Source organism: Aphelocoma coerulescens, chromosome 3 (genome assembly GCF_041296385.1).
Source record: "Aphelocoma coerulescens isolate FSJ_1873_10779 chromosome 3, UR_Acoe_1.0, whole genome shotgun sequence".
Lineage (NCBI taxonomy): Eukaryota > Metazoa > Chordata > Aves > Passeriformes > Corvidae > Aphelocoma > Aphelocoma coerulescens.
This window is the reverse complement of record NC_091016.1, coordinates 42,542,821-42,562,304: the sequence shown is the minus strand read 5'-3', so window position 1 is coordinate 42,562,304 and position 19,484 is coordinate 42,542,821. Positions and strand designations below refer to the sequence as shown.

Genomic DNA, 19,484 nt, shown 5'->3' with positions numbered 1-19,484 from the left:
GGTCTGTCTATCTGTAAGGAAACTGCCAGAGACTGCCAAGAGACACAACAAATTTTCCAAATATGCTCTTCACCAGAAGCAATGAAAAGCTCAAACTAAGATGATCAACTACTGAACATCCTGGACGTGCCCTGAAATGCAGCCAAGGACTCAGCCTTACAGCTATCAAATTCATACTTTACTGATCAAGTTTACAAATCTAAGCCCATGACAGTCAAGGGTCTCTCTTCCTAAAACGTAGCCTCAGTTTGTCACTTTACCCTCAAAGACTTAAAAAACTGCTCAATACTAGTCCAGCTTTAATTTATAGTTTAACTACAGCTGACTTTTGATTGAATTTGACAAAATATTGATTAAACACATACAATGACAATCAGGGCTGGGGTTATTCTGTCCTCGTTATTGGTTAATAACCACCACTCTAAGGACAATATTGTTTAAAGAAACCATTTTTAAGAACTTCAATAACCTTTAAGAGTCTGTTTTTATAGGCACGACTCAGCAACTACATTTTGAAAGTCTTATGACAGCATAAGCCACCAATAGCAAAAGCTACAGAACAAAAAGACAGATAAAAGCAAAAGAAAACCCACAACAGTTGGAAGAACAAATTCTGAATCCTACCTGCATTTCATCTTAAACAATTATAAAAATTAAAAACTGGTATTATTATACTTATAAGTTCTCATTTATATAATGCAGATTTATTTATCATAATAAACCTGAAGAAGATTAAAACAGAAAACCGAAAAAATAACAAAAGTGAGTACTGAAGCATCAGTGACACCTGGATTTTCTTGAAATCCTCTACCCCAAAGTATATGAGACTGAAGTGAAAAAGGCAGGCATGAAAATAATGCTCCATTAAGTCCTATTTTCTTTTAATCTACTGAATAAAGAGTTGTTCCACTGTTACAATAATACCTACCAGAGAGTACAACCTCAACAAGATCTCCCTCGTGTATCTCTTCTGCTGATGTAATTCGTTGCAAAATATTATCTGAGTTCAGGTCATGACGGAACAGGAGAATTTTGTCATACATGCCAAAGAAACCACACTCTGGGAACTGCAACAGACATCAAACTCTAAATTAATACATGCTATTTGATAATCCTATACATCAATGGTTTTAATAGCAGCTACAGAACTCAAGCGTTGTAAATGTTTCATGGAAACAAAATTAATCTGCCTATTTTTGAGGAAACAAAGCATTTTCTGAAAATTTCTATATATTTTTTTTTTAAAGCTGAAAAAAAAAAAAGTTAAGATTTTTGTTTCTTTGGGTTTTTAATCTCTCAGACCTGCATAATCAGTCTGGCAAGTGAAAGCCAATACAGGCCCTTAACTTGGATACCAGCACCTATGACCCTTACTTCACAGGTATTCTAGTCAGGCAGGTATTTAGCTTGAGACACTCCAGCAACACTTGCCACATTTTTCTTGAGGAGCAAGCCAGTTAAGAGGCTCCATGCTATTGCTCTACAACAGTTTAGACCTACAGATATGAGAAATCCTGAGTAACATGCTCCAGAAGACACTGCTTGAGCAGGCAAGTTGGACTCTATGACCTCCAGTGATCCCTTCCAACCTTAACCATTTTCTGTGATTCTGTGAAAAGGAAAACTCAAATCCCCACAAGGGCACAGAAGATAATACCGAAAATCCATGCAGGAAATAGCTTTTTTTCAGTGAAATGTCATGGAAAAGTAGCAGGCTGTTTAGTGTATCTTTCTCATTCTGTATTTTCCCTACTCCTCAAAACACTGTTAAGTATGAGTAAAACTTCTTAAAATGAAAACTTCTTAGAATGAAAAGCTTAAAAGTAAACAGTTCATGGGGAAAAAGAGCAGCAACAGACCCTGGAGAGGAATGAGTAGCACTCAAGTGGCTCCTTTGACCTTTTGGTTTAAACCAGAATTCAAACTTGAGGTGGGAACACACACGCAGAAGAAAACAGGAAGAATGTGGGAAAAAATATGGAAAAGCTCAGAAGAAACTTTTAATTAATGAAGTAACAGCTTAGTAATTTACATGCCACACAGTCAATAAGTATTTAAACTGCATGAAGCTTGTGGCATATTAATTTTTCTTAACTAAAATAATCAAAGATTTGTTCTACCAAATCAAAAACATAATGAAGGTATCCATCATGCCCATTTTCACACTCTCTTCCCATTCAGAGAAAAAATCATGTCCTCTTTTCAGCAGCAATTTTATCTGAAATATCAAGTTGGTCTTCTCTGTTTTGGTGTGTACACACTACACAATTACATGACACATAATACTGAAAAAGTCCATGCTCCACAAAGCATGCTATCTACCTTGGACAGTCACAAGGAGAGGCAGAATTTGTGCAATTTAGCCTTTGCAAAAGCAAAAGACAGAGCTGACAAATTTATAGTGGCATGTAGATACTTAGTCCACAGCACCAAGAAACTGATTTACTGGGCTGATGCCAAAGCAGCCGGCTGCTTCCTCTGGCTCTCAACTCACTCCCAGGCTTCCCACATAAATTTGAAACTCTCTTGTACTCTGTACAGTAGCCATGATGGTACAGAGATTACAGTAGCATTATATTCCCCTAAACCAGACACTGCTTAAACCTTTATATAATAAAATGCTATTGCTTAAGATCCCTTAAATCATCTGGAAGAATTGAAGAATCCCTGTCTTTATATTTAGTATACTCATCTGCTGATTCATCTTGCTAAATAGCAAATATCCGTGAATGTTCTGAAAATTACATTTTTCCAATTGCCCAAAGATAATTTGTAGTAAGAAAGAAAACAGAAAATATAAAGCTTGAGAATTAGCTGTGCTGCCCAAATATGTGTCTCAGTACCTCTGCAAGTATGGACAGGACTTGACTTTATACTCAGAACATGCAAAGATACAGCACACTAGTAATTCTTCCAAGGGAACTAACATTTCTTCATACCTGAAACACATCATAAAACTACTTTAAGCTCTAACCCAAAATCCCACTGTGCCTTGACTGACAAGAAAACAAGATACATTTACATTATTAAAATAAGTGCTGTGAGGTTTTAATCCTTGATACACTGTTAAGATAACTTCTATCAATTCCATTATACTGCTGAAGAACTTAATTCTAACAAAAGGGATATAAAATCAACATTAAAACAGTATATATCTGCCTGCAGACACACATGACACTTTTTATTAACACCAACATTAATTTCAGCTGCCAGGAGGGACAACTCATGACTCAGGGAATCACGTGAACTATTGTCTCTTTGTATTAAGTTCACAGAACCACCTATGAGCCACAGATTTTAAGGAAGCCTCTAACATATTCCACAGGTTTGAGTCTCCTTCTTTTGATAAAGACATGTCTTTGTTTCTCTTTTAGTTTTTTTTCCACTCTTTAAGACCATAACCCTGTCATGCAGCTGCCAGAACATCCCTACACATAATCCCCCACCTCAGTAACCAGAGGTCACATAATCACCTGCCAAGCAGCACTTATCTTAATTGCTACGACCAAATATATTCTGCCTATGCACCATTTACCCATTCTCATGTACACATCTTGGATTTATAAAAATGTTTTAAACATACTACATTAGTTTTCATTACTAAAAAGCATTAGCTGACACAATAAACTAAGGTTACAGATGAACACTCAAGTCCTCTTTGTGGCAGCAAGTATAAACATTAAAAATACGAGACATTACATTCCTTAGAAACCAGCATCAACATTAATTCCAAAGTTTGTAAATAACATTATAATACCTATAATTAATATTTTGGTTTTCAAATGAATTCTACACAAAGGCAAAATTAATTCTTACAGAGTACAAATATTTTTAAAAAAGCAAAATCATCTATTACAGATTGTTAGAACTGTTGATATCAACACCCTCATTTGGTTCTACATTAATTAAATTGACCTTTTAAACTGTGTATCATGAATGCTTCTCATATTGTCATGACATTATCTACTGCCCATTCTTCCAAAACAAATGCACACACATATAGAAGTGAACTGTGAAAGATTGTCTGGTTTTATAACTGTGACATTTAACCTTAAAAGGGAATTCTTCTATTTACAGGCATGAGCTTTATCAGTGGCTTCTAAACTAAGATGCAGAATCACAAGCCCAGGACTAACAAGAGAATAATCTACACTAGTATGGAGTACAAGAATTCTCTCACTAAACACAGACTCTGGATACAGTTTCTATAGTATGTGACAAGACTTCACCAGGACACATTTTTCTAGGCATTGTGCATGCCTGATCTCCATTTCTGTAATAGTAATTCCAAAAACTAAAAGCATGAGAACAGAGATAGCCTTTTCATGGGTATAGAGAGCTTCAGTTGCTAGGAGGTTTTCCTGAATCCATAAGAGAGACAGGCAATAGCTGAGGAACCTCGCAGTATCTCCTTTACCTGTCCTGCCTATGAGGTGCTTGTCTGCACATCCACAAAGCAGCACAGAGGAAAAATGCAGGTGAGGGCAGCCCACACAACACCCTGCCCAGGCACTCCCAGGCCCTTCAAAGGAAGGCACATCTCCACAAGCTAGAGGAGCACAGAGAAAGAACGGCAGGTGGGAACCCAAATTAAGGACTCCAGGGAAAGGATACCCTGTCCAGACCCTCCCAGGATATCCTTAGACCCAGTTTCCACACATACACTGATCAGGTAAGTCAACACTAGAACACCTTTTGGTGTCCAGTGGTATGGTACAGATTATAAAATGCTGGGAAATTAGAATGGTACAATACCTATGGAATGTTTATGGAAGGAAACAAGGCAAAAGAGGTGATTCAGGGAGGAATAAACGTGGGGAAAAATCGAGGGATAAGAAGATAAAAGAGGCTGGTCACCTGTACACAGGGGTTGGTCAGAACAATTGTCTGATCATGCCCTGTGCCTCATCAACACCACCCGTCCGCCATTTTCATTAAGTTCAATTTCTAGCTGTTTTCCTGAATGATTTTCTCTCATTCTGAGCCCATGTGTGTGTATGGGGGGTCTGAGTGCCAGCAATAAGAGCAAGAGTAATGTCAGTGACTGGAAAGTGAAATCATGAGCTTGAATATCCAGGTGTCAGCACCTGGAAAGACCAAGATCCAGCAGATGCTACAAGAGAGTGCTTGAAGCCGGCTGCTGGAGGCATCCACTTTTTTTTGTTGTTGCTATTTTTTTTATTGGTGGGTGAGTGGGTATGTGTCTGTATTTTCCCCACTACCAGACCTCCATCCTGAACCACCAGAGAAGGGTACAGCACCACTGGTGCTGTTTGTGCTTACAAACAGATACACTGTTCAGCTGTTTGGATCTGTGTGTATACATATATGGTGTTGCACACCTGTATCCAAATGTTAGTGCCTATTGGGAATATGTGGTCAGTCTTGCTGTCCGTGGCTGCACATGGGGACAGAGCTGCAGCAGCCTCCAGATTCAGTCATCCCTAACAAAACTTTGCAAGTTACATGAACAAATCCTGCTCTTTCCCTGCACACTTCCCCCCATTCCCCGCCAAAAAAAAAAAAAAGTTCCCAGTTCCAAAAGAACAGACTCTGTTCTTTCGGAAAGAAAGATGCCTGCCTCCTAACTCCCTTCCACACACTCCAGCTCAGATTCCTCTCCTCTGCCCCCACTCCAGACCTGTGCACCCAAGCCATGGAAGCACTGGCTGGCTGCCCTCCACACGGCCGGCTCTGATGAGCTGCAGGTGGCCCAGCAGAGCCCTGTCTAAGGCTCTTGGCCGCGCCTCGATGGGGGGAGCAATCAGCTCCAACCAAGCAGCTTGGCTCCTTACAGGCGTGCGGCGCCCTGCTCTCCCTTCCGCTCCCCAGTCCATTTGGGAATACAGCATTCCTTGCTAGCACCTTGGCCAGAAGGCTATGTGCAGACTGCTGGCCAAGAATAACCTCATCAATTAACAGGGGTTTTATTTCAAGTGGTATCTTTTAACAGAATTTTTACGCAAAGCTTAAACTATGTTCAATAGTTGAACTATGTTCAAGTTGTACACTACCAAATTCTTCTCTCTTGTACCACAGCAAAGTACGGCTTTTATAGCTTTCCTTTCCATGAAGCTGTGAGGAAGAACGTTACCCAGTTCCTTTGAAGTGTTAAGAGCTCATAATGTAAACTTGAAAACAAAACTCAAAGCAGAATTTTTTAAAGCCTGTTTTATCTTATGGGATTATACAGCTATTACTTTCCTGCATAAAAGCCTAAAGTATCTGCACAGTTACTCAGAACATATAAACTGCTAATCCCAGTATTACTAAGTTTCCTAAAAGCAAAAAGATGACTGTTCCCAGTCTTAACAATTCCAAAAGAGCATCTTGCAACAGGAAATCACTTGTGGGAAGTCTACGTATGCACTAGACTGTGCCAAAATTAATCTCTGGTATACCAATATCATCAACTTACATCAAGAATATATGCAATTCTTAATATTTGGGTGGTACTAGCACAAGTAACACATAATTGCATAATTGCAGTAACACTGAGGAAAAATCATTGGTGCTATCTAGCACGCTCATACTGTAAGTATTACAGCATATCTAGCTTTAATTGAGAGTGCATTACATCGTCTTTTTGATCCAGAAGAACTCAACCAAAATACAGCACTCAGTATTGCTGAGCGAAACACAACTGAGGCTTCTTGCTATCTTGGCAGTAACTGAAAAATCCCTTTACTTCAAGTTCCAGGAGTTACTTTACAAAGTTCTGGACTAGTCGCCAAAAATTCACACGAGGGAAAAGTGTAGGCGGATATTGTTTCAAGGTCCAATATCTCATGACCCATCATAACTCAAAACAAATGCTTCAAACCACTGGAAGTTATTTTCAAAGTCTAATGGTCCAAAACACCATTGGAAAGTCTCTTCCTTCACTGAAGTCATCCATTCTATTATCCTGCATCCCTACCCAGCGATTCACTCCCACTCTTTAGAATCATGTGCCAAATCACATTATCACACACACAATCAGCTTCAAACATGTTGCATGAGATCTTTCCCCCACCAGATGCCTCAACACAGACATACTTGGACTACTGCTTGGCTAGGTTTTCCAGCACACAAACCTATTACCATGCTGGAAATGCTAATCTGCCCCACATATAACACCTCTGCACTCCCCAGCTCCCACCCTCTCACAAGCATGTTTGCTTCTCATGCCTCAACTCTTGCTAAGCCTCTGCACTATTAAGCTCATATGAAGAAAACAGTTGACAAGACAAGAAGGCAGAGCAGGAGGAAAATACATCTGAGCACATCTGAACAGAAGAGATGATTTGCATTCATTTTAGAGCCTTTCAAAAATAAACACCATGAACTATTACAAGCTTAACCCGGAGAAAAACCCCGAACATTGGTTGCAGTACTGTTACTTATTTATTACGCTCAAGTTGTTACTGCAAGAGTTGTAGAGATCCATTTGTACTATGGATGGACTGCAATATGATCCTTGCAATATGATGAAAATACAGAGGACGAATCCAGCCAGCAAGACATAAGAAATACCCCTTTGATTTTGTTAAATGGTGACTTTGGGTGGGTTCAGTCAAGTAGAAAAACTAGGCGGGAAGAGTAAGAAACAGATTGCATGGGTAAATACTGTATCAGTTTTCAATCAAAAAGAATGCAACGGTTGAAGGATCATGAGAATTTCAGGCAGACATTCTAAGGTAGGGGAACAGCTGGTCTATTTCAGAGCAAAACGTAACAAAGGCATCAGATATATAAAGAGGAGAACGCTGAGTATGACTGAAAGCGAAAACGATGAAGGACAGGTCGGTGGACCAAAAAAGATAGAGAAGTTGCAGAACCATGAAAGTAAAGATTAATAAGTTTACTGAAAAAGTTACGAGAAATCTTGCAGGTACTGATTCTACACAAGTAATACTACAGTAATCAAATGTTCTTCATATGTAGCTATTAACGAGAACAAAATTAACTAAGATAGAATATGGCATTTATAGCATGCCGTACTACATAATTCTCAGTTTGCAGGCAGTAGAACATCACCACATGCGAGTTTCTAGTTTTAAATCAGTAATCCCTTTGTTCTACTTCATGTCCTCTCATGTGAGGAATGAAGAAACAGTATTCCAACACAGAACAGGACTAAGAACTTGAGTCTGTAACATCTGATCGTTGTGCAAGGACACACACTGTCTACCTGCTACGAGTTTTTCTGCTTCTAAACACTGTCCCTCTGTTCCAGCAGCCATATATGCCCATGCTTAGGTTCCTCTTCAGCTTGCCCCTGAGAACTGTATGTCTGATACTTTAATACATAGCAACCTAGATAAGGAATGAACAGAGAAGACCATGAATGTATGGGAGACCATAAGCAAGAAATTTTTTGAAGCATCCCTATAAAGTCTAAAGTTTGGGTTTTCTGAAGATGGCTATTAAGCATTCCAATACACAATAACCCTAACACAGTGCTCATAGTTAAGTTTAAGCTTAACTTTAAACTTGAAAAAAAACTGAAGAAAAACACTTAAAAAACATCTCCTGATGTTTAGAACATCTGTAATAGAGCTAAGAGACACACCAAATATTTGCATTACTCATCTCGCTCTCCTTGCGGACACATGCCTCTTTAGTTTCAGTTCTGCTGATGCTGCTTCTAATTATGCTTCTGCAAAACCTGAACAAGCTACATTGAACACCAGTGTCTGAAGCAGAAAACACAAAAAAGCAGAGTTCTAACCAACATTTTTGATACCGTAATTGTAACCTCAAACACAGGCAGGTGGTTCAAGTCCCCAGGTAAGCTTCAAAGCTCTCAACTGGATAAAACAGGCAACCATTCGCATGACGACAGACAAGAGTGCAGTTTGCAATTTTTACATTAGGTATATACTAATCCTAGAATATTTAACAGTCTTGCAACAGTCACCAGATCTAAGGGAAAAAAAGTCAAGGCAGGACACATTGCTGTCAAATAGAGAGTACAGGGAGAATATTGCCACTCGTGTACTGGCTGCAAAACTACTTATGAAAGATGAATCCACCACACTTGAGGTTGTTTCCTGATCAGTTTGCTGCCTGCAAACATGTTTTCACTGAGCAGTCACTTACTGGTAGCGTCAGCTGCAGGAGAGCTGCAGCAAAGCCAGACAAAAAGGAAAACTAATCATGAAATCCTCATCAGTTTTGCAGTAGATTAGGCTCAGCATGTAAGATGTTTGAGCTTTAACAAGACCTCAAGCTAAATTTTTAGCTGAGCCTGCCAAAAAAACAGAAAGGAAAAAAGAAAAATAAGTGTGAATGTACTTGTTTTCATCTTTCTTTAAGATAGAAGACAGGAAATATGTAGACGTAAAGAGAAGGAGCCTATACAGAAAGAAAAAGCAGCCCCTAAAATGGCTGCATAATGGTACACCTAACATGCATGGTACATGAAAAGTAGAAATTGAGCCAAATAACTCATCTCTTCAGAAGGGAACTAGCTACATTTTGGAAGTTATTATGAAATTGGCTTGCTTGGCAACTAGTTTGTAAAAATATGAAAGATGCAGTAAGTTATGAGATGGGGAAAAAAAGATACACAAGCATATGCAAATAACATATAATGTGCTTATGTTTTTTCAGGCTAGCAGGTGAAAAAGAATCATATAATAAAACTAACCAACCATAAATACCAATTACAACAATGAAAGACATGGAAGTAATTCCCTACAAAATACCTGCCTTCAGTTCCCTCACCACACCTGACCTTGGAAAATTGGAAAAGGCCAATTATTTCTTATTTTATTAAATATTCTTAATTTCTTTTCAGGCTGCTTACTAGGATCTAACCTTCCTAACCTAAATAAAGATAAAATTTGGAAGCAAAACTGGAAGCAAGATCAGTGTTATTTCCTCCCTAGAGAGACAGAATTTGCAACAGGGTAGCCAAGACACAATGGCAAAGTACGTTAAGGTTCTTTTATTTCTTGGTCAACCCTCTCTTAACACAAATTATATTGATATATAAGAGCAACACATGTATTCAGTATACAGAAAAACAATACTAGCACATTATTAGCTGTCTAATAATGGTGGGATTTTTAATTATTAACTAGAAACAAAAAGAAAAGCTCGTGTCAAGTCTGCGGCCCTGCAATGCAGGTCTGTAGCCAAAACTGGTCCTTTCACTATGGCTGGCTATACAGATCCAAGAATATTCCTCAAAAGTAGTAAGCATAAGCTAGTAAAAACCTAAGGAATCAGAGACAATCGCTGAAAGGGAAAAACTGTCCATATGGTGAAAAGTCATTCTTGCAGAAAATTTAAAACTACATCTTCTTTTACTAGATTTCACAAGCGAGAAAGTAAGAGGGTTCAATCCTTTTGAACTAAAAGTTTCTCCCTTGAGAGTTACCAAAATTTCTTTGTGCCACACTGCAAATACCTAACATAGATCTTTGTCACTGTACCAAACCCTTGGCATATCTCAGCTGCTATTACTAAACAGCCTGTTACCAAACAACGGCTGCCATCAGCAGAACATGGTACCATCATACCATACCTTCTGGTAAACTATTGAGCACACGAGGTCCTTAACAGCAGAGAGGGACAGGTCCTGAGCTTCAATGGTGACAGTCTCTCGAGTGAGCCCGATCTGCAGAAGGAATGAGATCCCATGCATGGAGCCTCGGGAGTTGGTGAGGCTCTGCGTACTGAAACTGCCATTGGAGAGTCGACTGGAGAGCCCCGACTGGGGACTTGAAGACAAAGTTGGGGTCTGTGGTGCAGCAGCATGACACGTCGGTGGGGAAAACTTCTGTAAGGATGGGGGAGAAGAGTCGTTTGCTGACATCTGACTTGCTTTACGCTGCCGAGATCTCCCTAGTAGTCAATCTCTAAGAAAAATACGTTATCAGCTCTTGGTTTGAAATGAAAACAAGGATAATGTAAGTTTTCCCTTTCTTAGTTCAGTAAAAAGCTCCTGACCAGTAAAATTTAAATTTCCCTTTCATTCGGTGCAAGCCAAAGAGTAAAATAATTACAGCTGCAAGCTACTTTAAATTAAAGGTTCTCTTTCTGCAGTTACAATCAGCTGATCAAAAGCAGATTGCCAGTCCTTTAGCACCACATCCAGACACAGAGGCTTACATAAAGGCCTCACAGAAACACATCAGCTCTGCTGTTTTATACTTGTCCTTCATTTTTATTAAAAAACAAAAGCTGGAGAAACAGATGGAAATAGATGTTGATAATTCATTAAAAGTATCCTCATTCACCTAATTACACAGATCATATCTTAAATGAAGAATCATCTTCATGCAGATAGCATTTTATGATGAAAAAAAAAAAGTGTATTCTTGAGCAACAACAGAAGTCCAGGTATGTGATGAATCTATTCCTCCTCCAGAAAGTCTTCTCTGAATTCACAGGACAAAGTGAACTTGAAGATCAATGAAGATATCTGATTTCATTTTTATAAAATATTTTAGCTCATGAAATGGAGGAGCAGAATGTCTGAAGACACAATCACATTAAATGTAATCTCTAGCATCACCCAGATAATCTCCAGCATTTTGAAATGTTGTACTCTGCCTGTAGGGGAAAAGATATAGTTGTTATTTCACATGAAATGCATAAACTTGCATCCCCATGTCATAACCACTCTACTTTTACGCAGTGGGATACCAACTCCTTTTACTCAAATATATTACATTAGAGGCATTTTGTACTTGTCAGTTAACTGTTTTCCCGCTGTATAATACACGAGAAAAATCAGATCTAGAACTGACAAATATGTTACCACAACTTCTAATTAACAATAGTTTAGCAGAGCAAAGCACTTGGCACTTAAGAGGAAAAAATCGAAAAAGGTAGGGGGAGGGAGCAGTAGAACACAGCTCTGCTCTGTACATCTATATTGAGAAGCTGGTGGGTAGGGAAGGAAATTCATTAAATGCATAGAAATGTCAAAAAAAAATACAAGATAAAAACTCGAACTCTATGCAGCAGCATGTACTCAAGATATCATTTCAATACTGTTATTCAAGAAAACTGAAGAATGACTTGCACAAACACTAACTATAGGAAGATATGCAGAGCATACCACTGAGCATCGGTTTCTTTGGAAAAAAAATTAAGGTATTTAATATTCACACATCTGATTTAAAAAGCAAGTCTGCTACAACATTTGAAAATAAATAATTTCATGAGCATGGGCTCAAGATACTTGCTACCTGATCCAATATTTCAGGCATTTCACAAGCAGCTGAATGTTTGAAAAGAATAATTTCTAGATTCCCCATGCAACTCCTGCCACAGGAAAAGTTTTCCATGAATGCAAAAGTGGTCCAAATACCTAGATACTACATATTACTAACAGTTTTTAAGGAGCATTGATCCATATAGGATACCAAAATCAGTAAGCTCACGTATTTTTCCTTCTCTTATGTAAAAAAAACAAAATCAAAGAAAGAGTATTACTCTTGCAATGAAATTTCAGAAGAGAAGTGCCACATCTTACTGCACACAGTTGAAGCTGTCCTTCCCAGAAATAAGGCTGAGAATTGCTAAAACACTTCATTTAATACACTATGCACTCCTGGTATTTACCAGTGTGATAGCTCAAAACCCCACTGTCATTGCATTCTGAAAGGTAGATAAGGAAAGAGAGGTACACAAATTGCAGTACTGGAAGGAAAATAAGCTCTTGGTACTGCAATAAAAATTCCTAACAGGGGCTCTGGAAGAGAGAGCAAATTGATACCTTGTGGATTTTCAGCACAGGTATCTAGAACCTTTTGTCTTCAAATACACAAGACTTGCTCTGGGCATTTAGCAACAACACCTGAAAAGAAACTTCTGCCTTTAAAGAACACGCTAAATGCGACAGAGATGAAAGTAATAAATAGGAAGAGTCAGGACGGCAACAGTAGCATTTAAGCACCTTTCTCAAGAAAGGAGCTTCACAGTGCTTTCACGTTTGCTTGAAGATGACTTGTTCTTGCTTTCTACATACTGCTTTCCTCTGCCTCACCTCTCACAGATACCAGAGACAGCAAAAACGAAGCCTTAGGGGTGGATTTGAATTACAAAAAACAATGCCTAACCAATATAACAGAGAACAGAAAAGCCTTATGATGTTAGTTTTCCTTGATGTGAAAGGACTAATGAGTCTACTAAGCAAGTTTAATTTAGACAGTGAAAACACCCTGTGAAAGCTCACCTACAACTGCCTAATTAGAACGATAATTACATTTACCAAAAGCACGATGCTTGTGCATTGACAAAGCCTTTTGATACCATGTGCATTTGCATACATGCCTTTGAAGAAGTTTATTTTTGCAACTTAGTAGGAAAGAATGGATCTTTCTATGAAAGGAAAGCCATAGAAACTGCTCACTTTGTAGAGAGGATAGAATTCTTCCGAACATAATCTAAAATAAGCGTATGTTGAAATTTACATGCAGTCTACAATTCTGCATTTTTATTTATGCAAAGAAAACCCTACACCTCCAAAAGCAGAAAGGCAGAGGGGCTCTGTGCTTTTTTGCCCTGCTGCCCAGCTCGCAGCCTGCGCTCGCCCAGAAGCGCTGTCCCTCCCGTTCCTGCTGCCCCCGAACCAAGCGGCTCTCGCGCAGCTTCTCCAACACCTGGCATTTAACCCGCCCTTCCATCCCGCTGAGGCGAGACGCGGACGTCGAGCCCCGCTCCAAGCGGCTGCATCCGCAGTTCTTACCCCCGCGGGGGCCGTTCCCGCCGGGAGGGACGGCAGCTCCCCGCCACGGATCCCGGGCGGGACCGGCGGGACGCGTCTTGCCTGCCGCGGGTCACGCAGCCCCGTCCGGGCTGGAGCTGGCAGCCGCCCGTCCCGTCGCGCCCGTCCCTCCCAGGTTTAAATCCCCGCTGCGCGACCCGCCCCCGCCGGCACCATCTCCGGAGATGATGTGGCCTCGGCCCGTCACCCCCACCCCGGGGCACCCAGGGCGGAGCTGCCGCTGCGGCGCTTTCCCCCCCGCGGGGGCCGGCGGGCGCTGCCCCGGGGCACGGCCCGTGCCGGGCTCGGCGGCCGCTCCCGCCGCCGCGGCAGGAACTTTTCGAGTCCGCCCCCGCCCTTCCCCGGCGCGGTGGCGGCGGCGGCCCCGACCCCCGTACACACACACACACCCCACGCACACACACCGCGACCCCGCGGCGGCTCCTGCCCACAGCGGCGGCGGCGGCGGCGCCCCCGGCCCCGCCGCGCTCACCTGCGGCCCCGCTGCCCCGGGCCGGAACGGCCGCTCGCGCATCTCCAGCCCCGCGGCTCCCCGCACACACACCAGAGCCGCCCGGGACGGGACAGGGCTGTGCCGCGGGGGCTGCCGGGAGCTGTAGTTCCGCAGCCGCGTTCTGCTGCGGGCCGCCCAGCCTGGGCGAACCACGAGCCCCGGCGTGCCCCGCGCGGGCGGGGGGCTCGGAGCGCGCGGCGGCGCACGCGCAGGGCTCCCAGAAAGAGTTTCCGTTAGTTTTCCTTGGCCGTGGCGGGCGCTGCCCCGAGCCGCTACAGCGGGACGGGACAAAACGGGACGGAACGGGGCGGCCACGGCAGCGGAGCCCTGCGCTCCGAGCTGCAGCTGCCGCCCCGCCGCCGCCCTGGCCTCGCCTCTCCAGCCGTGCCCAACCCTGGGTCCGCGCCAGCTCGCACCCGCCGGCTGCGGTGCCAGCGCCGGCCGCGGGTTTGGGCAGCCCCCCCGCCCTGCCCGCGGTACCTCGGGGCGCGCCCCGCGCCTTCCTTCCCGCCCCGGCCGGCCGGGGCGGCCACAGCCCGTCTCTCCATCCGCGCCGCTCCCGGTTCACCTTGCCGGGACGGGGGTGGCGCAGCCCCGCGGGGATGTCCCCTGGGCCGGGCAGGCCCTCCATCGCTGCACAGGAAATACTTGACCTAGTGTGTCACAGCATCGCGCTGGTCTTTTCCGTGGCCGCGCTGACCTGGGAGCTGGAAATGGCTTTCAGCGTCCCCGCGCGCCTCCCGCTAGCCCCCACGGATGTACGTGCGGCTCAGCAAGAAATCAGAAGTCCTCCAGGCCCTTTTCACCATGGCTCTGTCCGTCTCCTGCTGCGTTTCAGCCCCCCCTTCTAACGCTCTGATTCACCTAAATCCCATCTTCTGCCCTGCGTTAATGATGCCATTCTTGGCATCAGCAGCAAATCTCTGCGTGCAAGATATTTAGCAAAAAAACAGTGAGCTGAAGTAGCAAATAAAATGGGTGCAAGGCAAAACTGCCTCTGTAACCTCCCTCCAGCCCTAAAGCTCCCTGTTGAAAGACAACCCATAATCTTCCTTCTTGAATTTGGATTCAATTTCTGTGTACAAGTCTTAAAATGATACCCATTACCATAGGAAGTTGCTGAAGTTTAAGTTATATACCAGACCGAAAACACCTTGAAAAGGCAAACTGTCAGATTCAAAGGCTTCTAATCCTCAGCTCAGCGAGACACAGATGGAGAAGCAGATTAGTGCCTTGTCATTTATAGCTCTGTTTGTAACGTACGTTTCTCATTTCCTTCATCTTGTGCTCCTGAGGCCTGGCCCAAAACCCACTGAAGCTGAGGGGAGTCCTTCCGCTTTCTTCACCCTATTTTGCATCAAACCTTTACACAGTGCAGCTGATAGTGTAACGAGCTCTCTGCGCTGACTGGAGCCATTTTATTTGATAAATAATTAGCCTGCAGCTTCTTGTCAAAATCTGGAAGTACTTTAAACTAAAAATGTAGCAGTTAATGGTTGATTCTGCTTTTAACTGGTTCTGAATGCCAAAAACCACCCTGGGACTTTTTAATGAAGGCTATTCCATGAATAGAGGATGTTCTTGCCAACGCTCTGCACCAGATAACTGAGCAATCTTCGTTTCCTTTTTCCTCTAAAGTGGGACTCCCACACGCCACCACTGTAAACACAGAGCTTGCCTCCATAAACATGATTTCTGATGCTTAGCACAGCAAGGAGTCATACTCTACTCTATTTAAAAGTGCAGCAAGCTTCTCACATTTTGACTAGCAGCCCTTAAAATAGCTGTTTATGGACGACACCAGATGGACATAAGGTATTACCACAGTCATTGGGCAACGATTATATTTCTTTGTAAAGAAGCTCAGCTTTATACCATCCAATAGGGTTGGTGCCATTTAATTTGCTGCCCTAAGCTGTAATAGCTGCTTTTTCATAAATCAGAACAGCAGATGGATTAGTTAAAATCAATTTATTACAGAACACCGGACAGCATCAGCCAAAATAAACCAAACTGCTGTAAGTACTTGTTTGGTGTTACTTTCTATTAAACAAATGTCGCTGAAGCATCCAAAGCGTGTCCTGTTTGTAAAGATCTCTGTTGTAAAGATGTGTAAAACACATCTGAAAGCAGCTCTGCATTCAGTATCTGTGTATGGAGCAGCACATAGATCTGTGCATATGCACAGCTGACTCTGCATGATAGCATTAGCCTTGGCTGCAGTGACTGACACGGCAAGCATTCTGGTCTGTTATTTTTATGACTACCATAATTAGTGATTTCATGCAGATTTCGTCAATGTTCTTCATTTTTCTTCTGAGCCCACATCGTTCCCTCAGATGCTTAGCTTGTTTTCACAGCTCAGCTTTGCCCGCTGAACCCAGCTATGCTTTACAAATCGCTCTCTCTTACAAGATACCAGGAAACGGGTAACTGTCATTGTATTTATTTGCTTTTATAAACAAGAAACTGGTTTTCTGTATGGATCACAAGATCTATAAAAACAAAGAACATTTGGAACTGTTTTATAACTCTAAAAATTCATCACGTTTTTCCAGTTTGAAAATAATACCTCTAACATCTGGATATTTCGTATCTGAAAATGGATACATAATATTTTCATTTCTGTTCACCAATCTAATGTTTTGAATATTTTCATATTCAAGGCAATGTCGTGGGAGACTTTACTGGTGCATTTGCCTGAGAAATTCCATAAGCACATGCTGCCATGATTATTTTTCACTGCTTTTGACACTGATGTTGCATAGCAAAGGCCCTCATTTAGGATCTGCAAGATCTGCAACAAGTGTCTGCAAAAAGAGGAAGCAATATCTCTATGGACAAAATATACAAATGCTTTTGCTTTTTTTTTTTTTTTCTTTTTTCAGTTCACTGTCTCTTTTCTCTCTCACTCTCTCAACTCAACCTCTCCCATAAGGGAACTGAAAAACAGGTAGGATTTCAGGTTTGGTTTGGATAAAATCCTGAAATGTGGGTATGTCTCTGAATTACCTCATCATCTTGGTTTGAGCCCTTAGCTGAACTTTGTCCCAAAATCTACCTCCAACAAACCAATCAAAGGTTTAGTATAAACTTAAAAAACATGGAATGAAAATTTACCTTGGTATAAACACATATTTGTAACTTTTTTTTTTATTAAATAAAATATATCTTTTTATTATAAATGATAGGTAATTGAGTTTTGGAATTCATTTACCCCCCATTAGTTTAAGGAATGATCTCACAGATCCTTGCATCTGCTAGATGGGTAGCCTCATTCATATAGTATATATAATTCTACTGTATTGGCCCCAAAATAAAGTTATTTTCCTTAATAAGTGTTTAAGGTAAACCTAACAGATTTCACACTTTTGCACTTATTAAAGCTTTGTCTGTGAAAGCATCAGCACATGGAAACAGAGTCTCTCCAACCTGAATCACCAAGTGGGGTGCTCCCACAGCCTGATAAGGGCTGTTCCAAGCCCCCCGGAGACGAGCAGGGGATGAGTTAACCGAGATGAACAGCAGCAGCTCAAGCCCACAAGATGCACGTGAGCACTGGGCACCTGCAGGCCCCTGTGCTTCTCTGTGACCATCAGCCCCACCACCCTTTCCCTCTGGGCTCTGAGAGCTGCTTATGGATTTCTGAGTCTGCAGCAGCCCAGGCTGCTGAACTCTGGGAATCTCAGACTGCATCTGCTGCCTTCCTGCTGTTGGCAAATCAGCCATAGCTCAGGCTCAAATTATAGAATCTTAGAGTGGCTTGGGTTGGAAGGGACCTTAGAGACCATCAAGTTCCCAACCCCTGCTGTGGGCAGGGACACCTTCCACTAGCCTGGGTTGCTCTGAGCCCCATCCAACCTTCTGCATTGGAAATGACTTTTTATTATGTGGATTCAAACCACAGCAAACCACACTTCCTCTGCTCTCCCTGCCGCGGGCCTGCCAGTCAGAAGAGCCGAGCATTAAAACTGTCTTTAGAACGCTGGAAGGTGCAGCAGTTCCCCTTCTGGAGAAAACTGGCGTGCACTGAACCCGCAGCACTGGGCAGGGCATTTCTCCAGTTCATAGCCAAGGCAATGACGGAGCACACGGCCTCAGCTTCCCAGGGATGGTTTGGCTGAAATGCTGACATGTTGGCGGGCCAGCAGAAGGAAAAGGTTTTGACAGCGGTGCCTCCATCGACTGTCCATCGGGACTTCAGTAGATGGCACTGTCACACCAACTGTCACTTCCTGGGCACAGGAAGGGATCATGTACAGATCCTACTGTCACACATTGCCTAGGCTTTTCTCCCTAACTAAACTACCCTTACTAAATAAACTACCCTTTTTTTTCCCCCTCTAGATGACATCTGGTTACATCTATTTGATTTTTCAGAGTAATGATCCAAATATTTAAGATGTATATAATAGTACACCTGACCACTAAGCAATTTGTTGACACATTTTCTATTAGGTGGTATGAAGCAGGACTAAACAACACAATTTTCCTTTATAAATTCCTGGATAAACAAAATGTCCATTACCTTTGACTATTTTTTTTTTAAGTGTGCATATTTAAAATAGTTACATACTTCTGTTTTCAGCTGTGAAGTGTTCTGATTTCTGTTACATGGATTCTTTTTTTCTTCTCTCAGTCTTCTTTATAGACATAGAACTTCCTGGGGTGGTTATGGGAGGGGACATCTCCACTCCAAATTTTGAAAGTAATGCCCTTAAAAAATCCTATTTAATCTCTCTGCACATCTGGTCCAGCACTTACATTTTTATGTGTGTTTCCCATGTAGGTGATATTAAATCTGACTTTACACTTGCCAAATTTGTAATTTATCAAATAATTGTAACCATCAGAGCAACCACAATCCCTTAGGGAAAAGCAGTGTTAGCTAGTCCTGACTCAAGTTTATATCCTTGTCAGATTTCTCCTGTAGCTATTGTATTTATTTTCTTTTCTGCTAAATTGTGTGAGAACCCTGGCACATCACCCAGAAAATCTGTCCAGCATCTGGACTGTATAGTCAACCACAGGAAATCTCATGGAGGGGCAACAGATTTTTGTTCTGTTGGGATCACCATCATCTTAGTAGCTGGATTTAGACTAATTTCCCATGACTTGATCTCTGACATGCTGGGGCTTTTGTCTAAAAATCTGTCAACCACAGTGATTTTTCTTGGTAATCAAAAGATTGCCCATTTCTCCCTATGAACCAATGACTTGGCTGTGAGTTTGGAACAATTTCCTAACAAAGCAGTGTGTGGA

At 42.1% G+C, this 19,484-nt stretch overlaps 1 protein-coding gene across 3 annotated transcripts in view; it reads right to left on the bottom strand.

Annotated features, from left to right (window-relative positions):
- The window catches only part of PRKD3 (protein kinase D3), a 43,304-nt gene extending 28,927 nt beyond the window's left edge, over positions 1–14,377 (bottom strand). The window contains exons 1-3 of one of the 3 annotated variants that reach the window (XM_069009961.1): positions 14,202–14,377; positions 10,517–11,547; positions 929–1,067 (exon numbers count right to left, since the gene is read on the bottom strand). In XM_069009961.1, coding sequence (XP_068866062.1) covers positions 929–1,067; positions 10,517–10,807 — 430 coding nt within the window. In that variant the 5' untranslated portion in view covers positions 10,808–11,547; positions 14,202–14,377. Of the gene's footprint in view, positions 1–928; positions 1,068–10,516; positions 11,548–12,898; positions 12,921–13,690; positions 13,808–14,201 lie in introns of those variants that run through there. The other 2 variants (XM_069009962.1, XM_069009964.1) reach the window with 2 other exon arrangements.
- Positions 14,378–19,484: the final 5,107 nt, after the last annotated feature.